At 38.3% G+C, this 18634-nt stretch overlaps 1 protein-coding gene and 2 long non-coding RNA genes across 3 annotated transcripts in view; 2 read left to right on the plus strand and 1 right to left on the minus strand.

Annotated features, from left to right (window-relative positions):
* Nucleotides 1-1689: 1689 nt before the first annotated feature.
* Nucleotides 1690-7319, plus strand: LOC134296481 (uncharacterized). The gene is made up of 2 exons (XR_010003260.1): nucleotides 1690-1958; nucleotides 2138-7319. It is a non-coding gene; the product is annotated as an uncharacterized LOC134296481 (long non-coding RNA).
* Nucleotides 7320-9510: 2191 nt separating this feature from the next.
* The window catches only part of pde6b (phosphodiesterase 6B), a 49505-nt gene continuing 40381 nt past the window's right edge, over nucleotides 9511-18634 (minus strand). Inside the window, exons 21-22 of the mRNA XM_003223349.4 lie at nucleotides 11731-11887; nucleotides 9511-11125 (exon numbers count right to left, since the gene is read on the minus strand). Of these exons, the coding sequence (XP_003223397.2) occupies nucleotides 11064-11125; nucleotides 11731-11887 (219 nt within the window). The 3' untranslated portion in view covers nucleotides 9511-11063. The remainder of the gene's footprint in view (nucleotides 11126-11730; nucleotides 11888-18634) is intronic.
* On the plus strand, nucleotides 14416-16604 carry LOC134296478 (uncharacterized). The gene is made up of 2 exons (XR_010003226.1): nucleotides 14416-16313; nucleotides 16424-16604. It is a non-coding gene; the product is annotated as an uncharacterized LOC134296478 (long non-coding RNA).

Raw genomic sequence — 18634 nt, forward strand, 5'->3', positions numbered from 1 at the left:
TTAAAATACCTGAGGTCAAAGGGGGGGGGGGCAATTTATACCTGCAGCTCTCAAACTTTTTGAAGCCAAGTCAATGGCCCAACTCCTTTATGGTGCCCAGATAGGACCTTTTTCTGATTTTGCCCCACTGGAGACTGTCCAATCCAAATTTTTAAGATCAGACCTACAGGTTCCAAAGTGTGTCTGTAATGCTATCCTACACCTGGAGACTGGCTTCTTGAGAGTGGAGGCCAGGGTGTGGATGGTAATATTGAATTACTGGCTGAGACTATCCCTCGCACCTCTGGGCCTTGCCCCACTCACTATGAAGGACAACTTCCAATCCCGCTGGCAAAAGAAGATAGTGCACAAAATTGCATCTCTTGGTCTATTCCCAGAACTACTAACCAGCATGGGATATGACCAGGCCAAATCCCTGGTCAAGCAACGTATAACAGACATTGAACACCAATTAGATCTGTCCAGTGCCCCATCCTTCATCACCAATGGAGACAGTAGGAGCCATACCTCCCCTATGGAATATCTTACTATGTTGGAGGTAGCCAACCATCAGAGAGCCTTGACTTTGGCACGATGTCATGCGCTCCCATCCGCAGTACTGGAAGGTCGTTACCAGAAGATTCCATACTCTGAGAGGCTATGTCCATGTGACTCAGGTCAGATAGAAACAACGGAGCATGTACTTCTGCAGTGCCTGTTTTATAGAGACATTCGAACACGTCTCATCATGCCATGGACAACTAAATACCCAGGACATTCTGGACAATTTTACGTAACCTTATTGCTCTCAGATACCATCTCAGCTGTGACATATAATGTCACCAAGTTCTGTACAGCTGCAATTAAAATCCGGCAGATGATGATTGAGAGCCAAAAGAACTAAGTATCATCTATAGACTAGAGTTGGGAAAGCAGATATAGACCACTATTTATAGTTATAGGTTGTTATTTACAGTTAGGGGTATTCCCCTCCCACTCCCTTCCTTTAGACTCCCCCTGGATGATCCTGTGAGTTGAGTTGGATCTTAATGGTACTGGTATATGATCTTCAGCCTAGATTTTAAATTTTGTCAATGATTCAATTTTATAAGGGTTTTTATTAATGTTGAAGTTTTTTTTTAATTTATTTATTTACATTACTTTTACCCCGCCTTTCTCTCCTAGGAGACTCAAAGCGGCTTACAGTAAATAGGCAAAAATTCAATGCCTAAAACAATGTAAAAACAGCAATTCATATAAAACAATCTACAAAGCAACAGTTCATATAAAACAGATACCATTACAAAATAAAAACACATTATATAAAATTTTAAGAATGTCCAAGATTAAAAACCATTCATCCAGAATCCTCAAGTCTTCGTACAGGTCATGTAAAGTCCATGTTCTTTTTAGCCTAGATTTTGAATTTTGTCAATGATTCAATTTTATAAGGGTTTATATTAATATTGAAGTTTTTAGCCTAAATTTTAAATTTTGTCAATGATTTAGTTTTATAGGAGTTTTATTAATTCTGAAGTATATAACCTCTCGGATTTCATATGGATGTATGGGACTGGGTGCCCTTGATATGAGCTGGTCATTGACCGTAATAATAAAAGTTTACAGTTTACAATAAAAGAAATAACCTAAGCATTGTCAAACTACTTCTCCCAATGGCTCCTTCTACACCGCCCTATAATTCAGATGATCAAAGCAGATAATCCACATTATCTGCTTTGAACTGGATTATATGAGTCTACACTGCCATATAATGCAGTTCAAAGCAGATAATCTGGATGTTATATGGTAGTGTAAAAGAGGCCAATGATATCTGACCCTGGCCCTGCTGCTGGTGATTGTGATGCAACAGTGATGCTGCTCCTTCTCTGATGCCTTCGTGGTTCCCGTGGAGATGAGTCAAGCCAAGGAGAGAGAGGCAGGCAGAGGAGTCCCATGGAAACAGCTAAGTCCCTCTGATGGTAGGAAAGACTAAATTAACAAAATGGGGAGTAAGCAATGATAGATAATATATGCTGTATAAAAACATGTTATATAAAAGTACACGGAAAAGCAAAGTGCTTATTTTCCTGCCAAGGTGTCAAAACATCACCTTTCCAGGTAAGCTTGCTCTATTTCTCATTCATTTATCTCTTATCAGGGAAACTGAGGCAACAAAATAGTCCTCCTACTCACAGCAGTCAAAGAATTATATAAATAGTATATGGGATAAAAGAAAATTGCAAAAAAAGAGATTATGGTAAGGCTGGCAGTTGAGATGAGTTCAAGAACAAAGTTGCACAGTTTGAAATTTACTGGAAGATGGGAATCCAGAAGATGAGGTGGGTATGTCAGCATTTCCAGTTGCCAACATATTTCCCTAACTTGGCTTACTTTTTGGCTGAAAACATATAAGATTTCCAGCTTCTCACAAGTTTCAAGAAACGACAAATATGAAAAAAAAATCTGATCTAAGGTTGGCTTTGGGAAAGTAAAGTACCTCTCCAGTGATCTTTGCCAACATGTCGGTAGGTTTCTATGGGGTACGTTTTTAAATGGATGTTTAAAATTTTATTAACTAACTGTACTTATGACACAAAAAATAATAAGAGAGACTGAGATAGATAGATAGATAGATAGATAGATAGATAGATAGATAGATAGATAGATAGATAGATAGATAGATAGATAGAGATGATTGATTTCAGGCTGCTGACAATCTTCAAAAAGCAGGAAATATGTGACAAAAATCTTGCTTCAGGAAAAATAAAAATCTCTTCAGCAAACTTTACCATGGTAAGTCTCCATGAAGTAAGTTTCTTAAATGGAAAGTTCATATCTCAATAAATGCTCAGTGGCTAAAGATTTATTTTTTTAATTCTGTACTTGTATATAACTTTTTTTTTACCTAAATGAGAGTTTTCCTATTTTAAAAGAACTGCAAATCCACCTGTTTTGCATAGGGAATATCTAAACAATCTTCAAAAAGCAGGAAATATGTGACAAAAATCTGATATAAGACTTGCTTTAGGAAAAATAAAAACCTCTCCAGCAAACTTCACTAATATGTTGGTAAGTCCCCATGAAGTAACTTTCTAAATTGGGAAAAAATCATCTCAACAAATTCTCAGTGGTTAAAGGTTTGTTTTTATCACTTTGTACTTGTATATAACTTCTTCTTTTTTTAACCTAAATGACAGTTATCCTATTTTAAAAGAACTGCAAATCTACCCGTGTTGCGTAGGAAATATCTAAACAAGTATAATCTGAATTGAAACAAAACAATCTTGCATTTGAAATATTTGAAATATTTCAATATTTCATGGTGACCAAAGTCTATGTTTTTCTTTTCCTGGATTACTAACTACAGCAGTTGACCATTCTGAAGGAGACTTTTATCTAGACTTTAAAGAAACTATATAATCTTCCAGCTGTTTTTGTTTAAAAGAAGGCTCCTTTTCCAAAATTGAAATATATTGTCAAAGTTTTACATATCTTTCTGTCATATGCATTAGAATTTTTGTTGTTTCCATATTATCTAGTTCATTGTGTAAAATATAATGTAACAGGTTGACACTTTAAATATGAAATCCCCATCTTGGAATTTTCTTTTCTTGCAGGAAAATTGTGAAGGGTTCCCAGTTTTCTTGAATACTGAAGGGTCTTTCATCTAAAAATATCTTGTCAAAATATTAATTTGCTCTATTTCACCTACTTTTACTATCCATTCTTCCATTTTTGGTGTTAATTATAGTTTCCACATCTGTACACACACAATTCTTACTGTAGTTGTCATCAAAAAGAAAAGTGTGTCAAATGTCTTCAAAAGTGATCTATCTGTCATGCCTCTGGATGCGTGGGTATTTTTAGATGAAGTATTTCAGTATTTTATGGTGACCAGTCTTTGTCTGACTTTCTCATTAGTGCATTTCTACATTTTGAAGGAGATTAGAAGAAATCAATCCAAGAGTTGAAGTAAGCACTTTGTTAATTCCAATTGCTAAAGACTCCTCTCCATTTGTCTTCCTCACGAGAGGGCTATACATTTTAGCACCAGTCGCAATTTCTTTTCTTTCATAGACTTCTATAGAGCCCATCTTTTTATAAAATGCAGCCATGGTCCTATTCCTTTTTGCTCCTCCCAATATGAATTTCACCTTGTTCTTTAAAAACCCTCGTGATTTAGGGGATGATAGTTCTGAAATTAATCAAAAAGAGAGAAATGGAACAAATGTCACAGGCAAATATGATAAACATGAAGGTATGTCCTCAGTGGTATCCTTTACTGCAATTGAAGAAAAAATTGCAATTGAAATATGTGCACTTTACAAACAAAAGATATGGTCAAGATGGCAATTCAGAGGTAAGAAACAACCTTTAGTTTTTAACAGATTTGTGTCCAGAAGAAAGGAATCCAGCAGATAAGGTAAGAATGTCAAGATTTTAGGCTACCAAAGTCTATCCTAACTTTGTCTAGATTTTTGTCCTGGAAAAGTATGAGATTCCATGGTTTTGACCATGATGAAGCATGAAGCAAACCATGATCAAACATGCAACAAAAGAACAACTTCAGGAAGATAAGAATCTTTCCAGTGACCTTACAAACTTGTTGGTAAGTCTTTATGAGGTATGTTTCTTAGAGAGAGAAATGCACATCTTGGAAAATGCTTTCCTTTAGTCCATTGAACAGTATTTCAGGATATTCGGTTGCCCAAGTCTTTTCCTAACTTTGTCTAGATATTTCACTGGGAAAATATGAGATTTCAGGCATCTGACAACCTTCAAGAAGCAGCAAACGTAACACAAGTCTAAGGGAAAGAACAAGACTTGCTTCAGGAAGGTATTAAGCTCCTTTGGGGAACTTAACAAACATATTGGTAAGTCTCCATGAGGTAAGTTTCTCAATTGAAAGAATTCACACCCAAGAAAATACTCAAGTGGCTAAAGATTTATTTTACCACTTTGTACTTGGATATAACCTCTTTGTAGACATGAAAGTGAGCTTTCCTATTTTGAAAGAACTGCAAATCAATCCTGTTGTGTCTAATAAAAGCATCTGGAAAAAAGATGAAATATTGCCAAAATTTACAGTGACTAAAGTCTCTGCCTTACATTCCTCAGCTTTCTATGGAGAAAGGAATCAAAGAACTTAGGTAAGAAATTCATTATCCCCACTACCTAAAGGTTGCCATTTATTTTATTGTCTGGCTCCCTCCTTAATATTTTTTTTCATCTTTGATTGCGGTGGTTAAAATGATTTCTCCATCCAGAGTGCAAACAAACTGGGAAAAGGAGGATGTTGAGAGAGTAGATGTGGAGGTATACTTTGGGAGTTGGCTGGACAAGGTTGTATTCTATACAGACATTTTTAGCATACATGCAATAATTCGTTTACTGAAAAGAAAAAAATGGCAATTGTTCCTATTTTTCTAGAAAGGTTCAGAAGCAACTATGTTGTTTAACATTTGTTTGCTATGTTACTGACTTCCTTCCAGGTATGCAAGAGATTTTAGAAATTCTTAAATGTTATTTTAGTTACCAAATTAATTCAAGAAGACAGACATCACCAATGTGATGGTAAGTCCTGAAATGTTATCCTTTACTGTAGGGAACGATCTGTGATATTTTTCCTTGCTGGCTCACTGGATGGGTGAGTGTGACGGTTCCTTGATGCTTTGGTGACTTTTTGTTTTGCAGTTTTGGAAGGGATTGTCCAATGCAAAAAGCTCTGTAGATCATTCATTGTTGTAAGATAGGTAACAAAGATCATAACATTGATAGTTTGGCAAGATCAAAAAAGCAAGGCGTAACACAAACTCCAGTGAGGTGAGAAACATTTCTCTTATAAATGCTGTTTTTTCAAACATATTTGTGTTGATTGCCAAAGACCAACAATTTTATCACCTTTTCTCCATCCTTCTTTTGGTCTAGCAGGGGATATGGACTTATACTTTAAGTGTCTTTATTCTGTCCATTTAGATATTGATTAATTTATTTTCCATTGAGCGGGCTGAAAAGGAATGTTGAAAATGAAAAAAACTGTGTGTGAACTTCACTTTAGGAACTGTCTAGAATATCTTCAAAAATCCTATTTGCTGACAGGGAGACACTGGGATCATATGATGGGTAAGAAAGCAATACCTCTTGTGAATCAGACTGTTGGTATCCTTTACTGGCTTCCTTGGTAGTTGTTTTTTTTCCCTTGCTGTTTCCTTTGATGGTTTGACAATGAATTCATATTTAGTTATTTCTTTGCAGATACCAAACTGTTGTTATCATTTACTGGAGCGAAAGGTTCGTAATCGTTTTTTCCCTTGCTGGCTCACTAAAAACGTCATGATGATGGTTTGACAATTTGTTGTAGAAGGCTCTCATGGCCAGAATCACTGGGTTGCTGTGAGTTTTCCAGGCCATGAAGCATCAGGAGACTATGCTCTGGAATATGGCCATACAGCCCAGAAAACTCATAGCAACCCAGTTTGACAATTATTTCATATTTAGTTACTTCTTTGCAGATTTGGAAGGGATTGCCTAATGCAAAAGGATCAGCATTTGACCCATTATTTGAAAATAGGTGACAAAAAGAATTGCACTAATACTTTGCCAAGAAAGCAAGACACATAACAAAGATATTAGTCAGGTAAGAAGTGTTGCTGTTTGTATCTTTCCTTCTTCAAGGAGAACAAGGTGAAAAACATCACCAATTTGTGTTGATTCCCAAAGGCCAATTATTATATCATTTTTCTGGAAGTCTTTTCAAAGGAATGTTATTGGGACATTAATTTATTTTCTTTTAAGCAGATTCAAGGTGGTTTTTCAGAGTTAAAAGAGAGATGTGTGACCTTTCCTTTTGGCATCGCCTAGAAAATCTTCAGAATTCTAATTTATGGATAGAGAAAGGCAGTCTCCAACTTATAAAAAAAAGTATAATTGGAAACAAGGAAACCTAGTATGCATCTAGATGGATGTGGAAAATGACATGAGCATGGAAGAGCTGCATTAATAGGGAATGTATATTTGCCATTCAGGTGGCCAATGTTTTTTCTTGTAGAGGAGAGCCACGGCGCTTGCAGGGTGGCCTTTGGACTACCGCACAACAACGGGGAGAGAGGGATGGTGGGGATGGGGCGCTTGCGTATGGCTCTTGCTCGTGGGATGCCCAGGGCTAGTGGTGCTGATCGCCGTTTTGGGGTCGGGAAGGAATTTTCCTCCAGGGCAGATTGGCCGGAGACCCTGGAGGTTTTTCGCCTTCCCCTGGGCATTGAGCAGGAGTCACCAGCCATGTCAGATGGTACATTCTGGCCAATTAAAAAAGCATCTTAAAATAAATATATTAATGAAAATGAATTGTTGTTTTCTTTGCCTTTTTCCCATTGCCATTGCATCGATTCTGTGTCAACATGGATGCTGTGCCACCAGCTACCCAGGGATATGGACTTACACTTTAAGTGTCTTTATTCTGTCATCACTGCAGTTTTAAGCTTTATGTCTAGGACCTTGGTTTTGATGAAATCAATTCTAAGTCTATGTTGTTGAGAGTGATAGTTGCACTACTATGCATCTTTCCTTTTTTGGAGGCAGTCCCATTAAAATAAATGGGATATATCTCTGAAGGAAAATGGGAGGAATGGAAGGGCTATAATGCTGTTGACATTGAGATTAAGTCTTTTGAAAGCCAAAGAAGCTTGACTAGAATTACTGCTATATTTTTTGAAGTCAAGTTTGTGCAGAAGAACATCAATACATATTTTATTTCAGATAATTGGGTGAAATTTGCATTTCCCTCTCACTAAACCAGTGGCTCCCAAACTTTTTTTGACCAGGGACCACTTTGACCAGATCAAAACATTAGTACGAATCAGTTTTTGATCAACTTTAGATTCGGTTCAGTTTTTTGGGATGCTGATTCAGAAAATTGCAATAGATAGAACATAACAGCTCTAGTTTCTGATGCAGATCATATGCCATCCAGTAGTCGCCATCTGCTCACACATAGAAAAGCATATTTAATAATCTAGACTGATGTGGCTATGCAATGCAATTTTCAGAATCAGCACCCCAAATAACCCCAGTAACAGGCCTAAACATGAAGACACCAAGAAAAGAAATGTTTTGGTTGGGTTGTGTATTAGTAACGGTGAGGCTGCTGACCATATTTTAGTTTTTACGGACCACTGGTGGTCCACGGACCACAGGTTAGGAACTACTGCACTAAACCAGACTCCAAGAAGGTCTCATGGGAATCTAGACCCTTGCTCTAACAATATGACATTTTCCCCACTTCTGCAATTAATTACCCAAGAATCGGTGGTGAAAGGAGAGAGGACAGGTCTTTGAATGGAAATCACTGCAGGGGCAATTGGAGCCATGTCAGCCCAGTGGGACTTTCCACTCCACCAACACTGCAAACAGGAGTTTGATTCAAGACTTTAAAGAAGAACAATGATACTATTGCAGCTATTAATATATTTGTTTGGCATAACTGAGATCCAATTTGCACGATGCCTGCATTAGTGTGCCTAGCAGACAGGGTGGGGGAATATGACAAGCTTATTTGTCAGGTATAACAGTTAAAAATAGTGAAGCAGTTGATCACTAAATAAATACAATTTGGGTCTTTTTCCTGATATGGGACTCAACTGTGTTTAGCCATAAGCAATAAGGGGCAGAGTAGAAAACAAAGTGCAAGAAAATGCCATAAATTGCAAAAACATTTGCAGAATCTTTTTTAAAAAATCAGTGGAATCTTGTTGTCGAAGCAGATTCAAACCTAGTCTGTCAGGACATTTGTTAGCTAGTCTCTGAAAATGAGTCTTATGCAACAAGATGAATGGCCATGTATAAATATGTGAGGGGAAGTCAAAGGGAAGGGGGTGCAAGCTTCTTTTTGGCTGCCCTGGAGACTAGGACGCAGAACATCGGTTTCAAACTACAGGAAAGGAAATGCCACCTGAACGTCAGGAAAAACTTCCTCATTGTGAGAGCTGTTTGGCAGTGGAACTCTCTGCCGCGGAGTGTGGTGGAGACTCCCTCTTTGGAGGCTTTTAAGCAGAGGCCGGATGGCCATCTGTAGGGAATGCAATTTTCCTGCTTCTTGGCAGTTGGTTGGACTAGAGGGCACAGGAGGTCTCTTCCAACTCCATGATTCTATAATTCATCCAGCTTTTGCAGGAAATTAAATGTTAAAGATCTCTCCAGAAGTATTAAGATTATACGTATTCAAGTCATGACTTTATTCAGCCCATCTTGAGAGAGAGGAATTGGCCTGAGATCCTGGAGGTTTTTTTTCCCTTTCTGTTAGGAATTGAGTAAGAGAGACCAACCCGTTTGTTGGCACACTGAGATCAGTAAACTTTTTGATTAAAAAATTAAATTAAAATAAACATGAACAAATTGCTGTTATAGCATTAGACCTGTTTTGAAATTCCCTCTGATGCAGATAATGTTAGTTGTGATGCGATTACTTCTTTCAATTTCAGTTGGACCAATTCCAGATAGTTCTGCTATGTAAATGAAGAACGACTGAGCTAGTTTTTTATTTTTTATTTCTCATTCTGAATAGCATACAAATAGAACATTTAACTTATCACACAGATGGCGCAGTGTGTTAAAGCACTGAGCTGCTGAACTTGCAGACTGAAAGGTCCCAGGTTCAAATCCGGGGAGCGGAGTGAGCGCCCACTGTTAGCTCCAGCTTCTGCCAACCTAGCAGTTCGAAAACATGCCAATGTGAGTAGATCAATAGGTACCACTCCGGCGGGAAGGTAACGGCATTCCATGCAGTCATGCCAGCCACATGACCTTGGAGGTGTCTACGGACAACGCTGGCTCTTCGGCTTAGAAATGGAAATGAGCACCAACCCCCAGAGTCGGACACGACTGGACTGGACTTAACATCAGGGGAAACCTTTACCTTTTAAAAATTTTTTAATGTGGGCACTGCAGAACTAGAAATGTATTAATACTCAGCTTAAACCCATAGTGAATACCTGATTGCAGTGAATTACAATTTACTTGAACCCCAAATTTAAAATGTTACCATCTGTTTAGTCTGTCTAATATGTCTGTGTCTGCATATTTCATCGCATGAAAATAAACTCTGTCAATGAATAAGTACTAGTTCTTCCTTCCAAACAGTTCCTAATCCTCTGTTGTGTAGAAAGAGTGCTACAGGGTTTGGTCCTGGGCCCAGTTCTGTTCAACATCTTTACTAATGGCTTAGATGAAGGGTTAGAAGGGTTAGAAGGCAAGATCATCAAGTTTGCAGACAACACCAAACTGGGAGGGATAACTAACACTCCAGAAGACAGGAGCAGAATTCAAAATGATCTTAACAGATTGGAGAGATGGGCCAAAACTAACAAAATGAAGTGCAACAGGGAGAAATGTAAGATACTTGGAGACTAAGACGTGGAATAATGGCTTCAAACTACAAGAGATTCCACCTGAACATTAGGAAGAACTTCCTAACTGAGAGCTGTTCAGCAGTGGAACTCTCTGCTCCCGAGTGTGGTGGAAGCTCCTTCTTTGGACGCTTTAAAGCAGAGGCTGGATGGCCATCTATCAGGGGCACTTTGAATATGATTTTCCTGCTTCTTGGCAAAATGGGGCTGGACTGGATGGCCCACAAGGTCTCTTCCAACTCTATGATTCTACAATTCTAAGAGAAAACTATATAGGGCAGAAAAGCAAGCACATGGGGCAGAATCTGCTTCAATGCTTTGGATAGGTGCCGCCTTGAATTTCCTTTGTGGAGAGAAAAAGCAGGGTATAAACAAACATCATTATGATGATGGTAAGTGGGACTGTTTTTCTTTATTTCATGCAAGAACCAGTTGCTTTGGATCCCAAAACAAACATTTTCTATGGAATTGTTGTAAATAATATATCAGGCAGCTGCCAGACCTCTGAGACTGTACAGGTTTCCTTCCTCGTGGGGCAACAGAGTTCTTGCTTAAGGAGGGCTTCTCATAACCATCTTCTGGCTACAGCATTTACTTCTGCTGTTTGACAACTAAGTCTAAAAATGCTCTTCAAGGAAATCTAGGTTCTGTGATACATCATGTCTGAAATAGCTGAGTTTGGGCTTAAATTATGCAACATGTTGAAGATGGGGGAACACTTTCTCCATTGCAAGTTAGTATGGCACCTATGGGAGAAAGAACATACATAATTACCATTAAAACAAAAACTTGATATTCCAGATTGTACTTTTATCCAGGTACATCTTATTATCAGGTAGACCTAAGAACCTCATCACATTTTGGTCCTCAAACTGGGGAACAACAGAGCAAATCTGACAGGCAGCGAGGGGAAAAAGTTGTCCCACACCCTGCATCACCCCTTCCTCATCCCATGGGGGAATCTATCGCTGCTGAACTTCTCCCCACACATTCCCTAACTTACTTAATGAAAACATGGGAAGCTTCCCAGATTCTCAGGACTCTGTCCTATGATGCTTCCAGGATGGAGCTCTACCGGAGGTAGCCCTGCATCATGTGGTGGGCTCTGGTGGGCTCCGTCCTGGAAGCGTCCCAGGATGGAGCCCAAAGGTAATGTGATGAGATCCTTACTTAAAGCCATTTAACACTTTGTTTGATGTCTTCTGTCATTTTTTAACCCTAGTATCCTATTCTTTACCTTTTTCTCGTGACTTTTGGCTAACACAATAAAAATATTGATGATTATAAACCAGCAGCCTCAAGGTGGAGAAAATATTCTACGATGTAGCCTTACTGGTATTTCTTTTCTAACCTTTACTATTAACTGTTTTCGCCTCTTCTTCCTTTCGTTTTTCTTCTAAAGCTTTCATGTTTGCATCGTAATCATCAGCCAGGGCCTTCCACTCTTTTCTGTTGTTCAACAGTCGCTCGTACATTGGCTGAATTTGTGGATGGAAACGTGAAAATTCCTGAAGGAAACAAAATAATGGTAATGGAAATGCAAAAAAACAAAACAAAAAAACACCCCAAAAACGAGATCAGCTTCCTAGTAAAGCCTAGCAAGCTCCCAAAGTCAATAGAAGGAAACATCAAAGTTGCAGTGCAACATTATCTAGAGATCTACAACAGTGGTTCTCAACCTGTGGGTTCCCAGGTGTTTTGGCTTACAACTCCCAGAAATCCCAACCAGTTTACCAGCTGTTAGGATTTCTGGGAGCTGAAGGTCAAAACATCTGGGGACCCCAGGTTGAGAACCATTAGTCTACAGTTTATTTTTCTTGCATGGTTTCCAAATAAATGGCTCTGATAAACTAGAAGCAGAATTTCAACAACAGTCTCATATTTATCAAGCACTGATTTCTTTTCAAGCATTGTTCATCTCATAATAAAGATCCATCATTCACTTTTGCCAGCAATTGCGGTGTGAAGAGGTCCCTAGTGTGTATCTTATCTATATAGTCATAGCAAATTTGTACAACAAAGAACTAGGTTCCACTCTGTATAATCCTAGGACCTATAATTTGAGGAGGGACTTAGAACTCCCTTGGAAGTTCAGTAAAGAGTAAAGAGTAAAGAGGTCTCAGGATGCTGAAGGATGATGCCATGAGAAGTTTAGTGCTTTCATACTACTAGAGTGCTACAGTAGGCTATACCTATGGTTTGGCTTCTTTTGCAGACAAATACAGATGGACTTTTAAGGGCAAAATAGCTGGGGTATCCCTCTGACCACTCTTAGGTAGAAGTGGTTGCTTCAGGTGGCAGATGCTGGGAGGAAGGCAAAACGGCATTGGAGGAGAGCTGTGCAGAGTGAGTGCAGTGTGGACCTCATCATATTACAGCAATTAATAAAGGTGAAGGTTTCCCTTGACATCAAGTCTAGTTGTGTCCGACTCTGGGGGTTGGTGTTCATCTCCATTTCTAAGCCAAAGAGTCGGCGTTGTCCATAGACATCTCCTAGGTCATGTGGCCAGCATGACTACATGGAGCACTGTTATAGCAATTGTCCACTTTAAATCCTTTGTCTGTCCCCTGCAGAATTCTGGGATTTGTAGTTGAGTGGGGCCCAGGACCTCTTTGAATAAGCAGTTTAAAGGCCCCTCCCTAAACTACAAACCCATTTCTAAGCTCAACTCCATTTCTAAGCCAAAGAGCCGACATTGTCCATAGACATCTCCTAGGTCATGTGGCCAGCATGACTGCATGGAGCACCATTACAGCAATTATCCACTTTAAATCCTATGGCTGTCCCCTACAGAATTCTGGGATTTGTAGTTGAGTTTGGCCCAGGACCTCTCTGGATAAGCAGTTTTAAGGCCCCTCCCTAAACTATAAGCCCCAGAATTCTGCAGGAGGAAAACACAGGATAATTACTCTAGTGTGGTGAGGTCCCTGTGAACTAGACTATTTTCTTCCAATTATCTCATCACCAATGAGAGGGAAAGACTTAGCTCCCTATCTAGTTGATCATTGTATCTGGAATGAGTAGGCAATTTCATCATAATGCAAAAAGGGACTTGGGTTGGCCCTACATACCAAAAGTATATCTATTTAGACCCTTACTCTTTCTGTATCGGGAAAACTAATGTTAGCATCTGGTACTGAGTTAAAGCTGTATCCTCCATTGCTGTATCCTGATGCTCTTCCTTTCTTTATACTCTTTGTTGACTCACTTCACTATCTGACCTGAATTGCAGAAACCAGATTAAAACAGCATTGCATTGGAACGAGACAGGAAGGGATTTGCGTAGGCTCCTCTGAGCATTTCTCTTAGTGTGTGTTTGTGTACACACACACAAACACACACACACAGCACTTTGATCTGGTTTAAGTGCTGGAGAGTCAGTGCACTTCCAAAGCAAAATCTACTCTCACAAAAGAAAGCCTGAACATGAACGTACACTACAGCAATCACTCAACTCACATAACAACACAACACTCCCAAAACTGGATCAGTGTAAAACTAACCTATTGCTAAAGCAGCGGATCCCAACCTGTGGTCCATAGACCACCAGTGGTCCCCATGAACTAAAATATGGTCCAAGGCCTCATCGTAAGTACACCGTTGCAATGAGAGCAACTGGTCTCACAAAACCCTCTTATAGTGCCAAGGTAATGGGTATGACAGGAAAGGCGAGGCTGACTACCCACGAAAGGCACGACAACAAGCCTCCTGACTGCTGTTTCTTCTCCTCCCTCCCCTTGAGCAGAGCTGTTCCATGTGGCACCTGGAAGTGAGAGCGCCTTGGTGTCTTTGATTTTAGGCCTGTTCCTGGGGTTATTTGGGGTGCTGATTCAGAAAATTGCATTTGATAGGCCACATCAGCTCTAGATTCTTAAATATGGTTTTCTGTGGGTGAACAGATGGCGACTACTGGATGGCATATATTCTACATCAGAAATAAGAGCTGATGGGGTCTATCCAATGCAATTTTCTGAATAAGCACCCCAAAAAACCCGAACTGAATCTAAAGTTGACCAAAAACTGATTCGTAATCCTTTTGGTATGTTGGAGATTAGTCCCTGGTCAAGTGGTCCCTGGTCAAAAGAAAGGTTGGGAACCACTACTTTAAAGAGTTTACATAGCGATTTTAACAGCTTGTAATTTTTATTGTAAATATTTTTAAATAGCGATTTCTGGAAACATCCCTGGGTCCCACTTTGGTAGAAAGCTGGCATATGAATTAAATTAAAAAATGAAATAAATTTAGTTCTGGCCAACTGCCTCTCCTAATGATATGATCCTGCCCCCACAGTAATGATTATGATGCCATCTGTGATGCTTCCATTATGATGCATTCATGGTTCTTTGGTGATAGTTAAGCCAAGGAGAGAAAGGCAAAGGATTCCCATGGAAACATCTAGGTTCCTTTGACTGGATGAAGAAAATGGGGGAAAGACAGGATCAATAATATATGCTCTATAAAAAGTGTAATATAAAAGTACATAGCAAACAAAGTACTTATTTTCCTGTAAAGGTTTCAGAACATGAGGTTTCCAGGTAAGCTTCCGTGTTTCTCGTTCGTTGATCTCTTATTAGGGAAACTGAGAGAACTGTATGGTCAAAGTTTGAATCCTCCTGCTATTCATGATAGTCAAAGAATTGGGATAAATTATGTGAAGAGTATATGAGATTTTAAGAAACGGAGGTACACTCAATGGCAGATGAAAGGTAAGAAACAACCTTCAGTTCTAGGATTTGAATTTTGCACTCAGTGCCCAAAGAACATGGTAAGGCTGGCAGTTGGGAGGTAAATGCTGCCAGTTCCAGAACAGAGAGTTTTACTGTCTGAAAGAGACTGAAAGAAAAGGAACTGGTAGATGAGGTGAGTATGTCAATATTTCCATTTGCCAGAGCCTATCCCTCATTCTGCTTAGATTTTTAGCTGGAAAAATATGAGATTTTATGTTTCATACCAGCTTAAATGAGCAACAAATGTTTCACAAAATCCTATATAGGATAAAGACACGACTGCTTTCTGAAAAGGGAAAATGCCTCTCCAGTCAACTTCACCAATATATGGGTAGGTCTCCATGCGGTAGGTTTCTTAATGGAAAGAATTCATAGGATGTGTAACAGTTAACAGTTAACTACAAAGTGGTTACATGCAAGTCTTAAACATGGTGGGGAGGGATAGAAAATATGTATAAGCATAAAAATAACAGTAGATGCCAAAAGTTAACGTATGGTACATTGTATTGAATATTATGTGTCTGCTGTAGAACAAACAATATATAACAAATGTATTGAATAATGATAAAATAAAAAATAATATTTTTTCTAAAAGGAAAAAAAGTATTAAAAATAAGAAACAGACTTCATTTCTTTAACAGAATGTTTTATTGTCTGAAAGAGACTAGAAGAAAGGAATTCGGCAGATGAGGTAGTTATGTTACTATTTCCAGTTGCCAAAGTATGTCCTTAATTTTGTCTAGTTTTTTTTTTTGCTGGAAACATGAAATTTCTAGCATCTGAAAACTTTCAAAAAGCAAGGAATGTGTAACAAAAATGACATAATGTAAAGAATAAGACGAGTGTCGGGACAGTAAAAAGTCTCTCCAGTGAACTTAACAAACATGTTGGTAAATCTATGAAGTAAGTTGCTTAACTGGAAGAATTCATAGCCTGGAAAATACTTAGGCTTGTAAAAGGCTTTATTTGTTCAACTTGTACTTGTATATAATGTCTTTTTTAGGAATTTAAAATGAGTTGAAATAACTACAAATCAATGCGTTTTGTAAACAAGTGTATTCTAAAAGTGGTTGGGAAAAATACAGTGGTTGAAATATTTCAATATTTCACAGTGACCAAAGTCTATACTTTACTTTGCCTAGTTTTCTAACTATAGCAGTTGTACATTATGAAGGAGACTGTAAGAAAGTGATCGAGGAGCTGAGGTAAGCACTTTATTATTTCTAATACCTAAAGATTGACAGTTTATTTCTTTGCCTGGCACAATATTTTATCAGGGCTGATTGCTGTACCTAAGTATTATTTCTCTATTCAGAATGGAAACATGCTTGAACAGAAAAGAAGAACTAGAGACGAACGGAAGCAAAATGTCAATTTTGACTTCAAGCATTGGCTGGAAGAATTAAAGATTAGAATGTAATGAAAATTTTATCATCTATACAATTACCGGTAACAATTTATTAGCGGGGAAAGCAGATAAAGGTCATTGTTCCATTCCTGCTAGCTGCCCTCTTCAAAGAAAGCTCCAAAAGCAACTCTGATGTTTAGCATTTGTTTGATCATATATGGCCTTCTTTCCAGATTCCTAAGAGATCTGCAAGTCAAAGTCTTTAAAGGTCGAGTGAGCTGAAAGGAATGAAGACATCTGTGTCTTTTAACAGAGACACAGAAATGAAAACATCTATTTTTTTAAACAGGGTCGGGGTTAGCACAGTGGACTAAACCACTTGCTACAGAAAAACCTGCCAATCGAAAGGTCAGCAGTTCGAACCCGGGTCGGGGTGAGCACCCGCCATCAGGTACCGCTTTTAGCAGAGAGGTAATAAAGGTGCCCTTAAGGACATCGATTAGGAGGACATCTAAGGATGACAAAGCTCCTTGGCAACAGCATGCCCAGTGGCCAGAGTTGAGCACAGCCTCCAAGATTCTGGAAATGGAAAGATGGGAAATGTCTTTACCTCTGTCTGTATTGTCTGTCCTTGTCAATTGTATAACAACATTGAATGTTTGCTGTATGTGTGTTCTGTAATCCGTCCTGAGTACCCTCTGTGTTGTTGTTGTTGTTGTTGTTACTATTATTATTATTATTATTATTATTATTAAACTGTGTGATTTCAGTAGCTTAAATTACAAAAGAGAGAGAAGTGCTTCATTTTAACTTGCTGACTCACTGGAGATGCCACGGTGATGGTTCAACGAGTATTTGAAGGCTTAGTGACTTCTTTGAAGTTTTGGAAGTGATTGTCAAGTACAAAAAGATTGGCTGATAACCAATGATCTGATGATATTTCACAGAGATAATTATATGAATATAGTTTGACAAGCTCAAGAATCAAAGCATAACAAAACGTCGAGGTAAGAAACAATACTTCTTGTACTGGTGCTTCTTCAAAGAGAGCAAAGTACAAAACATTGCAAATTTTTATTGATCATCACTTTTCTGGATTTTTTCTCTCTCTGGTCTTTTCAAATCAATAACGTTTTGTAAGTTTTTAGATACTGGTTGATTTATTTTCCTTTTAGCAGGTTGAAAATGAATTTTGAAAATTGTCCCTGTGATGCTTTGACAGTTATTTGATGATTTCGTTACTTCCTTGCAGATTTGGATGGAATTGTTCAATGCAAAAAAATCTCTCAATGGTTCATTATTTGATGACAGGTGGCAGAGATAATTACATTAATAGTCTGGTAAGAAAGCAAGGCATAGCAACTCCTCTAGTTAGGTAAGAAACATTATTTTTATATTGTGTCATCTTCAGGGAGAACAAAATGCAAAACATCACCAATCTGTGTTGATTCCCAAAGACCAACTATTTTATAGTGTTTCTAGAGTATTCCTTTTCCTTTTAACAGGCCCAAAGTGATGTTTTAGAGATATGTTTAACCTTTGCTTTTGGCTAGAATATCTTCAATTTTTTTATTTACTGAGAGAGAACGTCAACAACACGTAAGAAAAAATATAATTAAGGGCAAGTCAAAATAATATGCTTCTAGGGAAATGTGCAACAACAACACAGGGATGGAAATAGATACATAAGAGGTAGGTCCTTTATGGAGATGGATAGAGATTCTTGAACTTTTTTTCCTTGCTGTTCAGACTAATCACTGAAAACACCAATTATGTTTTAATGTGTTTATTTTCATGTCTGCTATCCTTTACAAATATTAAGGGGATTTTGGAAACTGAATCGAACTGTAACCCATCCATTCTCTTATGATAGCATCACATTCAATATTAGTTATTCTGTATCCGGAAAATGTCTGAGAGAAAAATACTAATGTTTGATATCTTGAAAAGAATCCAGAGAAATCAGACCAGTTTTAATTTCACGCATAGAGTTGTGTCCCATACAGATTGCGTTGAGTCTCACGTAAGAGAGAAAAGGTGGGATAATTATAAGAAGAAGAAGCAGACGCAGAAGCAGCAGCAATATAGGTATGTGATATCCAAACCATGTCTGGGCCAATGCATTTTGGATCAGGAATACTTAAGCTGTACCCATCAATTTAGTTAGGAAATGCATGA

The sequence above is a fragment of the Anolis carolinensis genome, chromosome 2, assembly GCF_035594765.1.
Source record: "Anolis carolinensis isolate JA03-04 chromosome 2, rAnoCar3.1.pri, whole genome shotgun sequence".
Taxonomy (NCBI): domain Eukaryota; kingdom Metazoa; phylum Chordata; class Lepidosauria; order Squamata; family Dactyloidae; genus Anolis; species Anolis carolinensis.